The sequence below is a fragment of the Pogoniulus pusillus genome, chromosome 5, assembly GCF_015220805.1.
Source record: "Pogoniulus pusillus isolate bPogPus1 chromosome 5, bPogPus1.pri, whole genome shotgun sequence".
Classification (NCBI taxonomy): domain Eukaryota; kingdom Metazoa; phylum Chordata; class Aves; order Piciformes; family Lybiidae; genus Pogoniulus; species Pogoniulus pusillus.
Window position 1 is genome coordinate 37,397,671 of NC_087268.1, and position 19,821 is coordinate 37,417,491.

Sequence of the window (19,821 nt, forward strand, 5' to 3'; positions counted from 1 at the left end):
CTGAGGTTCACTAAAGGCAGCTGAAAGTATCTGACGCTGTTTGATGCCATCCTTTTTCCAGTGAAACATGACCAAAACATTAATAGTTTAGACAATGACATAAGACGCTCCTCAGCTAGAATTTCTCCCCACATTGCATAAAATTTAACCTACCTATCTCCTACTTCTCATTCCAGAAATCATTGTATATAACCACTCAGACTAGTTTTAAATTAAGACATATGAGAGTTACAACCAATAGTTCAAGAAAGTGCAGAATTCAAGTCAGAGAAATTATACTATACTACTATAATGGATTTACCATGCATTTCATTGAAGTACACTTGCAACCTTGCAGGAAATCACCAAAAAATAGAAACCTAAGTATTTTAGAGATCTAAATTACTGAGTTTTAACTCGTTAATACATAAATTACCCTGACAGACACTACCTAATCTGCAGTTACATGGCATGTGGCCCAAAACTACTACCTACAACATAAAACTTTTCTATTCAACAAGATCTGGAGGTATGTGCCTACCCCTTCACAGAAAATATTTTCCTATGGAAGTGTACTCTAGTTTTATACATGTTGTCTGGTGATACATGGACATATATGAATTACCTCTAAACACTGGTGATTACCAGAATTGACTCAGATTTACTCCTAGCTTTTTCATTTATTTAAAAACAGCTAAGAGAATCTTCTAAATACCTTGCACCAGATACACACAAGTGATCTGTTTACTATAATCAGTGTTGCAGTATTGCTTCATACAAGCTAGGAAGCAGCTTTTACAAGATTATGAGCAAAACCACCCTACATCAGATTTCTAGAAGCACATACAAAGACCTTATGGCATTCTATTGCAGCACAGTCAGTTAGTGGTTGACAACAGCAGTGTGCAGCAGGTAAGAATACCTGCTCATACATTGAAGTCAGCAAAATTCCTCCTACTTTGCAACAACAAAATGTAGATGTTAAGAAAACGTGTTAAATGAAAACTGTACCCATGCAAGTAAGAGCATAGCTGTTTCAGATAACCCCACATTCACAAAGCAATATATGCACATATTTTTGCATTGAAAAAAATATACCAAGGTAAGCAATTACATAATATCACTTTTAAAGGCTGTACAGCAATAAAAAAGCAGTTGCTTCTAGAAAGACAGAGATTCAGAGCAAAAGAATCAAAATTAAAAATGTAGAAAATGTAACATCTTGAAATAAAATGAAAATAAAAATAGAACTACATAGAAGTTACTCTGACTTCATAATGAAACAACTGCTTCTACATGTGTTCTATTACTAAACTTAGTGCTCTCTGAAGTACTAAACCCATGAAATGCAGCACTTCATGGCATGCCATTTACTTGATTCAAAAGTTTCAGAAAAAAAGGAAGCTGTTATCCATGCCAAATACTCACAGCTTTCTTTCCAAGCTCTGTTTTAGACAGTGTAAGAGCTCCTGCCAGATAACATCCTGGTCCTGCTCCTTTAGGTATTCTGTTCAAAGAAAGACACTTCAATGTTAAAACCAGGTTCATTTTGAACATAATACAGAACCCAAACAGCAAAAAAAGCAACACAAGAGGAATTGGCAAGACCAAAAAGATGCTATCAAAACACCATTTCAGTTAGGTGCAGAGGCAGTTGATACAGACGAGAAAGTAACTTACTTGTCATCAGGCAGAGATGTAACAAAGAACGGCTGGCTGTGTTTTGGTGGTAAAGTCAAACTGTTTGATTTCTTCTTTCCTAAGAGAGCAAGGCTATGGTTTTCATAAATATCTAAACTCAAGGTACTAGACAACCTGTGAGAAACAATAAATGGAAGGTCTTTGATGCGATCCAGCTCACTGTTCTGTTCGTGACGAATTTGCAACCGAATAGTGTAATCTCCTTTTTCCAGTTTCACAGAATACTGAAAGAAAGAAGTTCTCATAAATATCAAGATTAACTATTTCACCATTCACAAAGAAACCTAGAAATAAGACTGTTGTGTTCTTGTTCCATAATAATTTACAATATTCCAGATAGCTTAGCTTTGGAATCTCCTGAAAACAGTGCTTTTAAGACTTGATAGCAGCTAAACCACATTTTGAACAGATTTTTTAATTCAGACCACAAAACAGGCCAGCATGGTTTGCTTCTCTGCCTACACTGTAATAAATGCTCAAATAGTGATTCTTGCTAAACTCTCAGCTCAAATCCGCCAGCAGTTTCAGTTTACTCTGTAGTTTGAAACATCTTCAATTATCTCAAACACTATAGCAGATTTCACAACAATGGGTGCAGTATTCCTGTGAGATTTAAGGCTACAGTTACAAGAGCTGAGAGTCTCTGCCCTAAGCTTTTTGTATATTGAGTTATGAATATGCAGATAACCGCTTCCATTTATTAAAAAAAGCCAAACAAAAAACTAGCCTCCCCAAATAAAGAGCACAACAACTGCCCAAAACAAAAAGTCACTTAGACTCTCAAATTCTTCATTTTGAAAATATTTATTCACTTCTATCAACCTGTAAGGGCATCATACAGGTATTTTGAGCACTAGCGTGCTATGTTTCCTTTCTTTTGCTGTAAATACAATAAGCAGCCCTAAAATAGAATGGCAGAAATACACTGCTCCCAGAATCTCCTTCTGGTTTAGGGAGTCATGCTTTCCGTTGATATTCCTTTCTGGATTAAGCAATTCTGAGTTGCTTTAGAATTATTCTATGATGCATAACACCAGGGATGCATGCTATTAGGTATGAGCAAAGGATTATTTTGGTAATTTTTGTACTTCATAGCATCTTAAAAACACAGGCTAAGAACAGAAGTTTCGATAATGCAATTTCTGAAGTTCATTTTTAAGATTCAAATAACATCCCTTAAAACTGATCTTTGATCATTCTTGAAGTATAGAATCTGTCAAAATAAACATTACATTGATGAAGTTCAATTGCAGTTTTGGATTGGCAAAAAAATCGTTTCAAAACCTAAAGCTATGGAAAATGGTTTTCTGCCCCCTTTTGTTTCTCCTCCCTCCCCATCCTTTCGCACATGATGCAGACAAATAGTTCCAGTAGAGAGTACAGTATCTGCAAGTCTTGTGCAGAAAATTCCCTTTTCACAGGCAATAACAGGAAGTAAACCAAGCTACAGCATTTAAAAGGCACTTTGAATACAAGTGTTCATGGATACAGCTTTTGATGTATCAGTGGACAAGGCAGACTATAGATGGATACTTTCTGCCATAAATAGAAATGTTCAAAGTATCACCTTTGAAAGAAACCCAAATATAAAGACAATGAGAACTTGAATTCACTCCTTAAGAAGCACCAATTAAAATCACACACACAAATAATCAAGAGTTAGTAGGTTTTTGTAGAAATAACACACAGCATAACTCTCTCTTCTCTTGGAAAAAAAACCCTGAACCCCTCCCCCAGTGTTTTATTTCATGGAAACCTGTCATTTTTTTTCCACACAAGTGCACCACCACTGAACCTGTGAAGACCTAAGAAGATTATCATCTATACATCAGTAAATGTTTGGAGTTAACAGTAGGCCTGGGAGGTGAAAAAGAACAAAAACTTTCACATTATGCAGAAAACAAAAGGTCAAATAAATACATTACTCTGTACCTGGTGTGGATAGGCATCTCCTGAACCCATTTGTCTTTTGTTCTGGTCAAAAATAATCCACAGTTGACTATCAAATTCAGATTCATACAACAACTCACAAAGAAGTGGACAGCTTGGAGTTACTTCTCCACTCTTCGGCTATTAGAAAGAAAGGTTTGAAATTTTTAATCCACTATTGATTAAAAGTAGTAAAATACATGCAGACATATTTAAATGGATACCTGAACTAAGTCTATTTTTAAGCTCTTAAAAATAAATGAGAATTTTGATTGTCTCAAGTGTAAAGCATGAATCTAGACCTTATTTCTCTAAGAAAGGTGAAGTTAAAATATGGTTTTAGAAAATGCTGCATTTATTAATGACTTTTAAAAAGCAAGCACCCATAGCTCTCACCTGATGGAAGTTGTAAGTCAAAATCATCTCATAGAGTTGACGATTGTTTGGTAAAACATCTCTGGAGCCCAAAGGTTTTATTTTTGCACTCACTGGTCTGCAGTTAAAAAAACAACCCAGAAGGTTCACTTAAAGATGCATCCTCTATCAAACTTTATTTTGCTTAAGCACAAGCATATTTTGAAATAAAACTGCATTCAGCACATGCAGTAAAATCTCTAAAAATACTCTCACTATCCAGGTATCATAAATCCCTCAGTTAAAATGAGCGTCAGTTCAAAAACAAGGTTTAGTGACATTATCGGCACTGACAAAGAATGAAGCCAATAGAACTTAGCAAGCACATCTCAATGCTAAAAATAAAAGACCATTGAAAAAAGGGAAAAAAATCAAGATACTTCAGAATTAGCACAGAATAATCAGGTTATTTTAGATCTCTAGTTAAGAGGCCTTACAGAAATCATAGTACTACATAATGTACCTTAATATTCTTCTGTACAGCATATGTTAATTCTGACAGAATTATGAAAAGCTACTGCTCAGAACAAGCACAAACACTGTACACATGAAGCATCAAAGAACATGGGCTAAGTGACAATGTGGGGAAATCAGAGCTTTGGAAATAAAGAACAGCAGACTAAGAGTGGTTCTAAATTACATGATAATTTTTCTTAAACATTCTGTCAGATTTCCATTGCCAAAAGCACAGCCTAGTCAGCCAGTAAAATATTTTGTATTTTGTGCTGGCTCAGATCACAACTTCATTTCACCCAAGTGGCAGACACTGGATAGACTGTTAACAGAAGACTTAAGAATCAATTAATACAACACATGACAGGCATCCCCAAGACTCATTCCATCTCCAGGCATTTGAAACTTAAGAGAACAAATGAGAAGTCACTCAGTAATTTTTTTCCCCTTTGTTATGACTCATTATTTCAAGAGACACTATTTATGCCTTAATTTACATATATGAATATTTATTAGTTAACTGCTGTTCTTTTACTGTTACACAAGTGCCTCCAATTATTATAGAGATAACAGCATCTCCATTTTATAAATCAAGAACAAGGCAAAGATACTTTAGGAGACTACTTCCTTGCTTAAGCCATATCAAATCAGGTATCTCAGCATGTAACACGGTAGCATGTTAATTAGACAAACTTCTGGCAACATAAATTCCAGTTACAAGTATCCAAAAGTATCAGACAGACCGCAAGGTCTCCAATGAGAGGCCCAAATAATGGAAAACTCTGTATTACTGACCACTGCAAAATTGTCAAGGCCAACTCTTAAAAGTACTGCTTGAACTGTATGCCATTTCCTTTTCCTCCTCAAGTGACCAACTTGAGTAATTGTTGCACTAGTTAGTAATTTGATAACAATTTTTTTCCTCCATATAAGCATGTGTTAAACTGATAAGAAGATAAATGTGACTTTCCACACAATTTTGCACCAGATCCTACAAAAGAAACTTCCAATCAAGAGAAGAGAGTCTTGCCAGATAAAAACTGGTCAGGATCTGCAGCAGCTACTAAAGAACCACCAACCTATTCAATCAGTAGTACCAAATAACTATGATTTGATTCTTCAAATATCAAAGTGCCTTTTAGCTCTAAGTGTCTCTCTTGGAAGTCATATCTTCTTTATTTGTTATATTTTTATTATGGGGGTTTTGCCCATTTTTTTGTTTGTTCCATTGTTTTATTTCAAGTAGGTTAAGGCAAATGGTTCATATGGAAAATGTACTGTAATTCTCAAATTCCATTGCAGTTAAATGGAACCAAGAAAGAGAATGCTAAGAAGTTTTATTGATATTTCCAAACCGTACTTAAATTTTGACAAGAACATAGTTACTGTTTGAAATTTCACTGCTAACTTGTTATTGTTTCAACTACACATGAATAAATTCCACCACAGTTCACCAGAAACTCTACCTGAGTGTTTGAACCCAGCTTTTCAGATTTATGCATGGAGCAATATCTTCATACTTCAACAGGGACTGGACATCAAATCGTACAATGCCTTCTGAAGCATGCTGAAGGAAGAGTACATAACAGTTATGCTTCTGTGCACTTACAGCACCGGATGTTGACCATCTGGTACATCCCTCAGAAATACAATGACATTGCAAGCTGCATTTATCTATAGGAAGCAATAGTGCTTGAGTCTGAAATCATCACAAGTTTATCTGTTTTACAACAACTGGGACATGCAAAACCAAAAATCAGAGCTAAAGTCTTATGCATACTTCCCTTCACCTTAAAGTACTTCATACAGAACTGTACCAGGCACAGAGTCAGTTTTTGTTTGTGAATTGGTGACAATTTCATTCAAACATGTAGTTCAATAAACACAAGTATTATTCATCTAGAATCTTAAACCAAGTATTTTACGATGCCTTTGCTTAGGATTATTACAGAATAATTTATCTTTATGATTAAAAAAACACTACATACATAGCCTAGTGATAGCCAAAATTATTTGAAATATGTTCTTTCCAGCTTTATCCTGTGATAAAGTCGCCAGCATATCAGCACTATTAATATTAATTTATAAGAAGTTAGAGGTGCTCAAGAAGGATGGGCAAAACCTCTTTGTATTCTCTCATTTTTAACTCTCCATTGTTAAGTTGATGTAATCCTGACAGATGAAAGGAGCTGCTCTGCACACCACCACCAGCTCTCTCTCTTTTTCTTCACCGGTTCAACACCTGGTGCCTTAGTATAGTGCACTTGTTTCTTTTTTCCAGCATTTAGGAGTCTAAAAACATCCACATTCACCCATGGGACAGCTATGATTTGCTCTGTCCTTTAGCTGAAAAAAAGAATGAAGGACCCAGGATAAACTAGTACGGCGCTAACTTCATGTAGGTATTGCTATCTTTGCCTCCTCCAGGAGAGGTCCCTGAGAGCTACGTCAAGACAAGCCAGGTTGCATAGGATAGCAAAGAACACAGAAGCAAGACAATGTATGGTAAATATTACTGTATTTTAAGCAACCATTTCAGTCCTCTAGCATTACAGAGCCATAGAAATCATTACACTGCTCACTCCTGTGCCTTCAACTGTCCTAAGCAACAAATCTAGAGCAAATCAGCACATCTCAATGAAATGCTGAATAGAATATTTTTAAGGACATTTGATTCTCAATATGGTATCCAGAGTATTGTCTTTTAGCAAGTGTAGTCTAGATATCCAAGTTCAAAAAATGTGGTCCCAGAAAAGTTTGTTCACATCAACACTTCCTAGTGTAAGTAGAGTTACAATTTCAGCCTTTAGCATGCTTTCTATAGGTGTTGGCCTTTCTCCCCCTGGTTTTTTTCCTACTGATTTATAACAAAGACACATGGAAAAAAAATCATATGGTAATAGGCATTTCTGTAGCACAACTCCTATTTACCTAAAGGAAACATGAACATCTTATGTATAAAGTTACTTTTAATCTAAGTACAGACAATATTGAAGAAAAGGTTTTTTTATTCTGAGATAACATAGGTATTCAGAGTAATTAAAAAAAACCAACAGCACACTTTGGGAAACTCACCATATTTAGTTGAGGAGTAGCACAAAGAACACCATGAAAAGAAATAGTGTAATTAATGCTAACATCGCTTAGGCTTGCCCACCACCGAGCAACACAAAATTCAATAGTTTTTCCAGCCTGTGTATAAAAGCACAAAGTTAGACTCAAGCTTCCATCTTCCTCTTATCTTCAACCCAGCCTCCCCCAAGACAATAAAAATGCAGTACAGATCAAAGGCAGAGCATTTTATTTCCTGTTAACTTATCATAGAATCAACCAGATGGGAAGAGGCCTCCAAGATCATCCAGTCCAACCTAGCACCCAGCCCTAGCCAGTCAACTAGACCATGGCACTAAGTGCCTCATCCAGGCTTTGCTTGAACACCTCCAGGGATGGTGACTCCACCACCTCCCTGGGAAGCCCATTCCAGTGGGAAATCACTCTCTCTGGGAAGAACTTCCTCCTAGCATTCAGCCTAAACCTGCACTGGCATAGTTTGGAGACTGCATCCCCTTGTTCTGTTGCTGGTTGCCTGGCAGAAGAGACCAACCCCCACATGGCTACAACTTCCCTTCAGGTAGTTGTAGACAGCAATGAGGTCCCCCCTAAGACTCCTCTTCTCCAAGCTAAACAACCCCAGCTCCCTCATCTCTCCTCATAGGTTTTGTGTTCCAGGCCTTTCACCAGCTTCGTCACCCTTCTCTGGACACGTTCCAGCACCCCAACATCTCTCTTGAATTGAAGGGCCCAGAACTGGACAAGTACTTCAACTGTGTAAGTTTAGACAGTACCAAATAAGACATCATATGTGGCACAGAAAACACAAGATAGCTCCAACAACACAAAGATGCCTTTAAAGAAAGAGTACCAGGGATATAGCTTATAGAGAAAGCTTTTAAATATTACATGGTCCTTTCCTCTCCTTCAAACAAGACAAACCAGGCACATACTAAACTCAGATTACTGAAGGAATTAAAAAACCCTAGCAAGTTGTAAGAGATCTTTTCAAAACTGTAAACTAAATGTATTCTGTGCTGTACCAACCATATGATTTCTTTTGGAGAAAAAGACAACAATGGAGTGAGTTCTCCTACACTACACTGATAAATCATTTTTCTCTCTCTTCTCTCACACCACTCCAACATGACTTACTAAGACAGGGAATGCTTCAGTCACTGATCCTTTTTCTGGTAAGGATGAAAATTTGTAGAACTCATGACTTCTATACGCCTTTTGTTTCACGAGCTGAACAGCATGAAGCACAAACTTGGCAGTCACATCAGCTGAACATGAACATACTGTCACTTCTATAATAAAGAAAAAAGAAAAGTAAATTTAGTTTCAAGATCCAAAAATTTTAGAAGCAAAGCAGAGGTTCACCTGAAGAAGTTTCACAGGTAATTTATAATTACTTGTTCAAGTGGCTCCATATATGAATAATGTTTGTATCTGTTATTTACAAAGACCCTTTCAGATTAAGGAAAATCAGAGAAACATGACTGAACTAAACAGTAAAAAATAATCCAGTAGTATAAATGTATAATTGGGACAGTTTGCTGCTTAATTTCAAATTAAAGAGTCATATCACTAACTTCAGTTTGAATGAAAGATTTCTGAAAGGACTTAGCAATCCTCCACATGAAGACAAGGAAAATAATCCATTTTTCTCCTCCTTGCAGAATTATGAAGTACTTGCCTGTTAAAATCACATTTTCTTCAGTCAAGACACCTTTCAATCCTACATTCACATATCTTAAAAACTAGGCAAACTTCACACAGTAATACTTTTCCATAAACACAGCATAATCCTCCAGTTATGGGCAAACACTTCAGATCACATTTTCTGGTTTCTAGGACTGGGAATCGGGATTCTATTATACCCGAGTCCATGGAATAACTCAAAATAACTCATCCAAGACCTTAAAAATCAAATAAGTATTTTACATATGAATGGGTCAAATCCTTCAGTTCTTATTCAGGCAGAACTCAAAAACTAATTCAAAACAATTTCATCAAGTATGACAGATGCAACTTTACTTAAATGTGGTCATTTTCATTACCAGCCCATGTAGCTCCCTGTGGAACATCAATAAAATGCCTTCGGATCTGACCAGGTTTGAAATGAACATCCGTGTATGTCAAGTCATAGCTTGACGATTCATCTACTCTGTATATCAAAGAGAAAACACAAGCAGAAATCAAATAATCTGTGAATCTTTCTTTTATTTCCAAAAAAGTATTTTAAAATTCAGATATGTACTCCTCAACATCAATTATCTAATTCCTACTGCTACAGAATCTGACAACACACTGTATCTAAAAGTATTAAAGCATCGGCATCACTGCATGATGCGGACACCTTCTCTGCCCCTCCAAAGTTACTGTTCTTTTAACATAAATATCAAAGAATTGTGGTTTCCAGTGGACCTGGTTTTGCTGGCAGAGCAACTTTTCACTGAAAAGGTAAGGTATTTAAGAAGTAACATTTCTACAAATGAGTTTTCTCCCCCTCAGGGCAGATTTGCTTGAGGATATGGTTTCAGGGTGAACTTTGTAGAGTAGGGATAATGGCTGGACTTGATGATGCTGGGGGTCTTTTCCAACTGGAATGTTTCTGTGATTATCCACTGAATAAGTTTAATCCTCTTTCCCATCAAGATCACTGAAGCTGGATCTTTAAATAAATGTTGGGCACAATAGAGCAACTTTAGAGAATTAGTATTCAAAGTCATGAGGGAAGCCTACCCCAATGTTTACCTGCCAAATAATGCCTCCTACCTTTATGTACTGTAGTCCATGAATGCAAATAAAAACAATAAGACTCACCAACACTGGGGTCAGCTAGCCAGAAGTCATTTGTGTCCACGAGGGACCAAGACATTGCTGCCACTGTGGCTAAGCCTAACACAACACTGTAGCTTTTGTCCTGGTAGCCAGGAAACAAAAAAAGGCACTGCTATAAGGTATGTATTTTCAGATGTCCATTCCCTTATCATAGTAACAAGTTCAAAAACTCCCAGGGCAAGAAGATGGTGAAATAATGACAAGATATTAGTAGAGAAAATTGAGCTGAAAGAACACCGATTAAAGCCTGTGGATAAAATTTACTGACCTTGTTGGTATAACAACAGTTATTGGAACTCTGAACAGAGGGCCTGCATTAGGCATTGCTATATCATATCCACACACCTAACAAAACAAAATACAGCCACTTAAAAATCTTTGGTTGAGATGACATTATAGAAGACTAAATTTAAACTAGTTGCAGAGTATTTTTATCTTTATAGTTATCACTGAAGAAGTAAAAAAACTGAAACACACAACCCACCCCCAACCACAATCTTTATTTGACCACTGTTACCCTAGATATAGTAAAGCAGCAACACCAACCAAGAAAAAACCCAAAGCAGTAATTTTTTTCACACTTAGGCTCATTACAGTCTTTCCCCAGAAGCTTTCAACTCACATCTGACAGGCCTTATATCAAAAGCTCAGCCTAGTATAGAATTTGGCTCAGAATTTCTCCCACACCATTATATTTTTTAATCCATTTTTGCTGTATTAAAACATTTTGATCCTTGTTTTCCAAGGCTGTTTGAGAAAATACAGTTCAATTTACCATGCTTTTGATGGCCAAGCTTTAAAAACTCCCTCTGAAAATTTGTTCCATCATCATTTTGCTAGCATGCTCTCAATGGTACCATAGAAGACTTGCAACTCTTAAGCAAGTCACTTCTAAAAAGCAAGCTGATACCACCTTCATTATGATCAACTACAGCACAATGGAAACATTTCCATGTTAATATAAGGTTTGAGATGAGGATTGAGAGGGATGAAGATGTTTTTATTGCATGAGCAAGAACAGATGGTCAAAAGAGTAAACAAGAAATTTAACAGCTCCTCTATTAAGCCTGCCTAAATTTTGACATAGCCACCCAAAATCAGAAAAATGCTTCTGACTTATGCAGCAACTACCACACGTTTTTCTCCTTTGCCTTCCAAAATGGGATGAGGTAGAGCTAAGTTCTATATACCCAAGCACCTCTTCACGGTAAAGCAAAATCTTGAGACTATGTAAGGCTGTATGGCAACACCGCAAAAGCTAGGCCACCATAAAAAACAGAAATGCCTCATTTATGACCTCATAAATGCACAAATCTCTGTCCTCAGTAATAATAATACAGGGCTGAGACAGATAGTTAAAAGTTACAATATATATAAAGAAAAAAAGCCCACTTTATTTATTTGGTTTCAAATTTCTAGATGCTTTTGAACAGATAATCAAAGTCCCACTGGCAAGTGCTATACAACAGCGTAAAGTGTAACTATAACTGAGCCTGTACAGCAAAATGGCATGGCATGTCTGTACAAGACAAAGCTTTTCGTTCCCCAATTTTACTTTTATGAATATTGACAGAGACCACATGAAAAGAAAAGAGTACACAGTCTTACATAGAACACTGAAACTTCAGTACCTCTGTATAATGCAGTCCTTCTCTCAGGCCACGTGGATCCACACGAATATTTATATGCCGACACTGGTTCATAAGCTCTAAATGACTAGGACACTGGACCCATGGAGCATTGGAAGTTAAAGCTAAGTGAAGCTGGAGAGAGATTCTTTCGGTGTTTTCTGTCAAGAAATAATTTGTTTTAAAACCCAAATCAACAACAAAAATGTGCTTACATTCCACTATGATAGAGTATTTGCTATTAAAACCACACTAAATCACAGAATTAACAAGGTTGGAAAAGACCTCTAAGATCATTGAGTCGAGTCCAACCTATCACCTAACCCTTCTAACTAACTAAACCATGGCACTACTTGCCTCATCCAGCCTCCTTTTAAACACCTCCAGGGATGATGACTCCACCTCCCTGGGCAGCCCATTCCAATGGGTAATCACTCTTTGCACGAAGACCTTCTTCCGAATGTCCAGCCTAAACCTGACCTGGTGCAGTTTGAGACTGTGTCCCCTTGTTCTGTCACTGGGTGCATGGGAGAAGAGACTAACCCCTGCCTGGCTACAACCTCCTTTCAGGTAGTTGTAGAGAGCAATGCGGTCTCCCCTGAGCCTCCTCTTCTCCAGGTTGAATAACCCCATCTCCCTCAGCTGTACACATCAATAAAATGTAAGCAGAACCAATTGGCTAGGGGCTCATTCATACTCTGTATTCCCCTTGATAAGCTCACCTCTGTCACATGACAAATGTTCTTGAAAACACTGATTTTATGAAAGGAGTTAATCACAGTAACAAGCTCTCACAGGGACCAATCCATACTTTTTAACTCAATTCATTTTCTCAGTGAGTTCGATTTTGTATTTAATAAAGCAGGGCAAAACAGTTAATGAAGAAAAAACATAAAACCTTATTTGATTTGCACAAGTTACCCTTAAAGTCTTACAATTTCATGAAACACTATAAATATTTGATTTTTTTTCTTCCACCTTTTTCCTTAGCCCCACAACTTCATTTTACATTTCTTCACAGCAAAGAGAGATCCTCTTTACAGTGAGAGGATACATGAAGCAACAAAATCCCACAACAGACAGAAGAGTTAGAGTTAAAAATCTTGAGGTTACAACTGAAAAAGTGGTTAGCTGCATGCAGTCATTCACTATGAAATCTAGTGCTTTTACAGTACATATTCCTATCAGTCTTAATTATTATAGCTTTTTCGTTTAAAGATCACAGCTTGTTTCCTTGCTCCCCACTGCAGGCTAAAGCTCTTTCCTACCTGTATTCTCAGGAAAGACAGGTTCTATGCCAACCCCATGATCAGAAGGTGCAGCTATCTGGACAGGATCTCTGAGGTAGATTCCACGGTTGCTGCCGACAGTAACTGTAAAGCCTATGTTACTTGTGAATGATGAATTCTGGATGAGGTAGTCATAGGCTTTATCAACCTGTTAGAAAGAGCACATTCTAAATTAACAAATTTCAACTTAATAGTAATTTGTTGGTATTATCTTCAATATGAAGCATTCAGCAAGTACAGCAACAAACTTATGGTATCTGAGCTACACCAATTGCACCTTTCGTGATAATTGGTACAGAAAATGAGGCAACTTTTTCTTTCCATCTGTAATAACCACACAGGGCACAGAAAGTCCCTTAAAATCCCCAAGCCTCCACTCTCCTTTGTAATAAATCTGTCAAAAACATGGAGAACAAAAATTTGGCTTCAAAGGCCTAGACCTAATACATTAACTTAAGTGTACTGTCACATGTGGACCAACACTATGTTAAGCATTGAAATATTTTATACAAATTTGAGCAATTCAAAAGAGACATAGCAACATCCAATACCTGTGCAAGTTTTATATAATGATGAAGTAAGAGAATGAGATCATGAACTCCGGATGTGAATTTAAATAAACGAGCTGTCATCATAAACTTCAGTGACGTGTTCTTTTTAAGGACACCCTTCTATCTCACTTTCTATTCTACTGACTCAAAATAGTCTTGCATTCTTTTCTATTTCAGTGAGCTACCTTCTCCAGCAGAGACTAGGCATTGTCCTTTGAAACAATGAGACATACAACAGACTCAGATCAGTCTTAATCACATTTAATGCATGCTTTTATTACAGATGACTAAATTGTAGGGTATGACTGATGCTTTGTACTTTTCAATAGCAATGTGCTTTTGAGGTTTTTGGGGGTGGGGGGGGGGGTGTTGTGTGTTTTGTTGTTGTTGGGTTTTTTGATAGGGCTGCTGCTGGAAAATGTCTACAGAATTTTAATTAGCTTGGGCAGCTCATGCCATCTCAGCAGTTTAACCTATCCTTATAGCCTGTAATCAGTTAAGCTTCTCTGTATATTAAACCCAGTGGTACAGATGTATTTAGCAGGTATTAACTACTAGAGCTAAGCATTTAATATCTGCCATCTTAAAGCATTAGAGCAAGATCTCAGTACCTCTATTTAGATAAGATGGGAGTGCACGTCGGTAAAAAAAAAAATCAACAGCTCTTTAAAAATCTAAGATTACACATAGGGAGACTGTTATTTGCCATCTTCATCACACAAAAGATCATGTCACACATTTCCAAAGTACTTAAAGGCTCAGAGACACAATGAACACTCAGAATTTCCATTGCAGGCCTAGAGCAAAGTCACCAGACAATTGCAGCTACACTGCTTTGTGAAGCAGCGTGGGTATCTCTGCATTATTGCTGCCCAGAACTTACAGCTCCAACTTCTGTCTGCACAGAACAAGTTCAGCTCTAACAATAGCATAAACACGTATTTAGACATTAGAACAAAGTTTAGGCATCCAAACCCACAAGAGTGATAAAATACCCACATTCCACTTATGTCCACATGCTTTTCAGATCAGTCTAAGAATGTGTCTATTTGACAAATACTCTACAGTAACTGCATGCAGAAACTGAAAGAACAGTCTCATTCCTCCTCCCCTCCCACTACCTTCCCTTCTCCCTCAACCAGACCAGAGAAGCAAGTAGCATGGGTGCAAACCAAGTGAGCTCATCTAGAAAGCTGCTTTTTCTGTGATTTAGTTTTCCACTTAGTTATTATGTTGGATTTTTCCCTAGTAAATACCTGAATAATACCATGTCCTTGTGCAAATACTTCTATGTTTTCAGCTTTCACTGCAGTATTTTCTAAAGCTCTTCTGACAGAATGAACAGTGTAATGAATATCATTAGCTTTGAGTCCTGAAATTAAAAATAAGGGTATTACTGGAGACAAAAATTTTGAAAGTTATAACACTTTTAAGAGGAAAAACTACCCCATCTCTTTTAAGCTGTGTGCATATATATTAAGCATTATAGCACATTACCTGACAATACTAATGCAATGCCTCCACATGCATTGGGAGAAGACATGGATGTGCCGTTCATGAGTTGTGTTCCTCTCAAAGTCCAGTTTGGAACAGAAGCAATAGCACCTCCTGGGGCACTTATACTTACTCCAAGGGCTCCATCAGTGCTACAGTTAAAACACAATGGTTGAAAGCTTTTTTTTTCCCCTGCTTTTCCATACATTTCAAAACATAATTTTAGCTTTAGTGAACATTCACTAGTATGAACAGTCACAGTAAATCCATTAAATCCAAGAAAACCCATGCCACTAAGTAGTAATTAAAAATATCAAAATCTCATTGGGTCATCCCTCAAAACTGTTCACCAGGCTTCAGTTTAGTCAGTATAATATCTTCTGGGATTTAAATTAGAAAACACACACAAACTTATTAAACATTTCAGTACATTAATTGATGCTCTACATGACCCTTTTTTTTTAAATTAGAAAAAAAAGAGTGAGATTTCCAATTTTGCCTATTGCCATTTCACTACCAGTTCAAATTCAGAATTACAATACAGAATCTGTGACAACAAGAGCACAGGGAAAAGACAGTAAAAAAGATCAATGTCAAGCAGTGGGTCAGGATCAGCTGGGCCTAAGTCACCTTTCTTTCTTGCCCAAGCATATTTAGTTAATGGAGTAACTATCACACAATTAAAGCAACTGGTTTTCAGCTGTATGGATCAGATAGACTCCATCTTCATTGCTCTGGACAAATATTGTACTGATTAAGTGTCCCTTAACCATTCCTTAATAGCTCTGTGTCTGAGCTACTAAGTTTTCTGGAGAAACGGAGTACTTCAGGATTTTATACTTCATGCTAACAGATTCGTGTGTCTAAAATCTGTCTCAAATCAGAGTACTCTCACTAAGATACTGTAGTGCAACATTTTGACATAATTTTATGACAGTCCTATATAAACAACAGGTTCTATATCATGACACCTCTGGCCAAACAGTGCATCATGTATCTGCCTGAAAGCCATCACTGCTCACTGAGACAGACTGCTCCTCTACTCCAACCTGGCTCGAGCAAAGCTTTAGGAATCCTTCAGTCAGCTGCACCTCACACCCTACGCAAAAAAAAACAACCCTCCTTTGGCCAGACTTGAGCCTTTCATCTGACAAATGCTCATTCTAACTATTTCACAATGCAAAGTGACAAAGCACTCAATGTAGCTCCTATATATTTGTGTAAGTGTACCAGTTTTAATTACAAACAAACCCTTCTCCCTTCCTCTGCTGAAGGCCTCAAAATATACCAACACCATGACAGCTTAACTTTAAAGACCAATGCTAACAAAGAAGCATTTGCTATGCAACCAACAAATTAACCAAGGACCACTCTCAAACCATTTGTTTTCCTTCACCCAGTACTATCATGAGCTAAAATACAGAAGACATCACACAGTAACTCCACAACTTACAAGAGCAATTCTGAAGACTAAACACAGGTAAGAATTAAGAGACTCTTTTTCTTCTTTTGCCTACTACATTACTGTCAAATGCTTCTGTGACATGAAACAAAAACCTGAAGCTTCCACTGTCCCTAAGTTATCTTTTAAGAGATCTTGGAAATAAAGTTTCTACAACGTTAGGCATTCACACCTCTACTGCACTCTGGCAAAACCCTTCAGTAAGTTGTGCCACCACAGCAACATTGCTGAACCAAGAAGTACCACCTCTGCAGCAGTATTATTTCTTTTAACCCTCAACACTGCCAAATGCAGTTAACTTCACCACACTAGCTGAAATTAATACTACAGAAAAAATCATCTTAAAAAAATACATTCCAGGAAAAACAAATATCCAAACAACTTCCTCATCTCTGAAGAGGTTTGCGCTCATCGGACACACTTTCTCAAAACACACAGATTTAACAAGGCCAAGTGCAGGGTTCTGCACTTTGCCCACAACAACCCCAAGCAGCACTACAGGCTGGGGACAGAGTGGCTGGAGAGCAGCCAGGAGGAAAGGGACCTGGGCGTACTGATAGATAGTAGGCTGAAGATGAGGCAGCAGTGTGCCCAGGTGGCCAAGAGAGCCAATGGCATCCTGGCCTGCATCAGGAACAGTGTGGCCAGTAGGACAAGGGAGGTTATTCTTCCCCTGTACTCAGCACTGGTCTGGCCACACCTTGAGTACTGTGTCCAGTTCTGGGCCACTCAACTCAAGAAAGGTGTTGAGGTGCTGGAGCGTGTCCAGAGAAGGGCAACAAAGCTGGTGAGGGGCCTGGAACACAAACCCTGTGAGGAGAGGCTGAGGGAGCTGGGGGTGTTTAGCCTGGAGGAGGCTCAGGGGTGATCTTATTACTGTCTACAACTACCTGAAAGGACATTGTAGCCAGGTTGGGGTTGGTCTCTTCTCCCAGGCAAGCAGCAATAGAACAAGGGGACACAGTCTCAAGTTGTGCCGGGGTAGGTCTAGGCTGGATGTCAGGAGGGAGTTCTTCACAGAGAGAGTGATTTCCCATTGGAATGGGCTGCCCAGGGAGGTGGTGGAGTCACCGTCCCTGGAGGTCTTCAAGAAAAGACTGGATGAGGCACTTGGTGCCATGGTCTAGTTGACTGGCTAGGGCTGGGTGCTAGGTTGGACTGGATGATCTTGGAGGTCTCTTCCAACCTGGTTCATTCTACGATTCCATGACTGTGCCAAGGTTCAGTGGTCTTCTCACAGGAGTTCCAGAGCCCAACATATAGATGCCTTCCAAGAACAGCAGGCTATCTATGCTCATTCCATGGCTAAGAAATACTTCTGCTATTAATGACCAATTTTTAGGTTTTTAATTACATATCCTGAACTCCACAGTAATGAGTTTGTTCTTTTAGAAGAACCTACCTAGGCCCTCTGGATGACCACGTATACTGATTTGCTGGCAGTTTCTCTCTTAATGAGTATTCAGCAACCATCATGTCAGGTGACACATAGGCACCAACACCTGCATAAAATGTACAAGCATTTTATATTTAGAGGTAATTTTTATTACAAGCCAAAATAAAACATTTCTGTGTCTAAAAATCAGAGAGATTCATTTTTACTTGACATTTAAAAATGGAAATTACCTTTTCCATCACATTACATCCAGATATTTTTACAAAGCAAGTGTAAAAGCAGCATGCTATACAGTAACAATGCTGATGGTCATATGTAAAATTCAAAGCTTCATTTTTATTGAATTGGAATAGAATTAATTCCCTTTTTATATTTACTGGATTTTGTTTAGCTTTAGTTTTGTGTTTTATTTAGTTTGGTAATCAGCTGGTGATCTCAAATATGAATCAAGTTTGAAAAAACAGACACTGAATACTGTAAAAATTCTTTTTCAAAGGAATTTTTTTACCTATTACACTAGATGTAGTTCCACCTGGACATCCTACTGTAGAAAGGCAAGGGCCATTATTTCCTGCACTCGAAACATAAATTACGTTGTGCTTCCATACTGCTTCGTTAATTACTTCACAAATTCTCCTGATGCAACAAAAAAAGAATAATTTAATCAACAATATTTATTTCTTCCCACAGGACAAAATTCCTATTTCTAGTAGAATCTCCATGACCAAACAGAAAGGAAGTCACAACTGCAGCCTACTTCCCACACGTTGAAGAGGCGGTTCCAGTACAGAAGCTAACCGCAAACAAAACCAGAAAGCTTTTAGTTGTAAAAGTAGTAACAGTTATGTATCAATATTAGGTCTTCACTGTGGGTGTTTTTTCTTTATCACTTCCATAACAAAAAAAATATTACAGAATATTATTTATACTATAAACCAGTATCACTTTGAAGTTTACTTAGCTTCTGAACTTTGGAAGTTGAAATTGTAAACTGCTCCAGTTCAACATATATGAACCATTTGGGCCTAAATAATTTATTCTTACCAACAGTTCCCTTACACAAAGTTCAACGAGTATAATTCCACTTCTGTGATATTAAAATATTTTATATTAACCACAGCAATACTCACCCAGAATTTGGCCAATGTGTTGCCTCTCCATAGCTATAGTTGACAAGATCACACTTGTATTTTATTGCTTCTATCATCTAATAAAGTAAAAATAAAAGCCAAAATACATACCAGGCACAGAACAAGTCACTTAAAGAATGGCAAAAAAGCATCTGCTTAAACTGATCTGCCACACATCTAAGAAAAAAAGGATAAATGTCTTCTGACTCTACAAAAGAAAGTAACTTACCAAAGTAAATGAAATTATTTTAGTGGTATTTTCCCAGTGAACAAACAGAATTGAAAAAAAAACCACTCCTTGAACAGTCTCATTACAAAGTGGAACACAGAAAGAAATTAAGACATTTCCCTAAGAGGAAACTGCAGACATCATTAACGTCGTCTCAAATATTTGTTCTCAGTAACAGAAGTATCCTTTCCTGAGCAGTTTGGTTTAATTCCAGAAAGTCAAAAATGTCATATGCCTTCATGGTGCTACAGCAAGATATTCTATGGAC

The 19,821-nt window shown here is 37.5% G+C and overlaps 1 protein-coding gene across 2 annotated transcripts in view; it reads right to left on the reverse strand.

Annotated features, from left to right (window-relative positions):
* Nucleotides 1-19,821, reverse strand: part of TPP2 (tripeptidyl peptidase 2) — a 53,257-nt gene that overhangs the window by 20,546 nt on the left and 12,890 nt on the right. For both annotated transcript variants that reach the window (XM_064143798.1, XM_064143797.1), the window contains exons 8-23: nucleotides 19,325-19,401; nucleotides 18,703-18,830; nucleotides 18,201-18,300; nucleotides 15,340-15,488; nucleotides 15,099-15,214; nucleotides 13,271-13,439; nucleotides 12,006-12,163; nucleotides 10,643-10,719; nucleotides 9,591-9,697; nucleotides 8,683-8,837; nucleotides 7,552-7,668; nucleotides 5,943-6,043; nucleotides 4,006-4,102; nucleotides 3,613-3,750; nucleotides 1,660-1,904; nucleotides 1,408-1,486 (exon numbers count right to left, since the gene is read on the reverse strand). In XM_064143798.1, coding sequence (XP_063999868.1) covers nucleotides 1,408-1,486; nucleotides 1,660-1,904; nucleotides 3,613-3,750; nucleotides 4,006-4,102; nucleotides 5,943-6,043; nucleotides 7,552-7,668; nucleotides 8,683-8,837; nucleotides 9,591-9,697; nucleotides 10,643-10,719; nucleotides 12,006-12,163; nucleotides 13,271-13,439; nucleotides 15,099-15,214; nucleotides 15,340-15,488; nucleotides 18,201-18,300; nucleotides 18,703-18,830; nucleotides 19,325-19,401 — 2,013 coding nt within the window. The remainder of the gene's footprint in view (nucleotides 1-1,407; nucleotides 1,487-1,659; nucleotides 1,905-3,612; nucleotides 3,751-4,005; nucleotides 4,103-5,942; nucleotides 6,044-7,551; nucleotides 7,669-8,682; nucleotides 8,838-9,590; nucleotides 9,698-10,642; nucleotides 10,720-12,005; nucleotides 12,164-13,270; nucleotides 13,440-15,098; nucleotides 15,215-15,339; nucleotides 15,489-18,200; nucleotides 18,301-18,702; nucleotides 18,831-19,324; nucleotides 19,402-19,821) is intronic.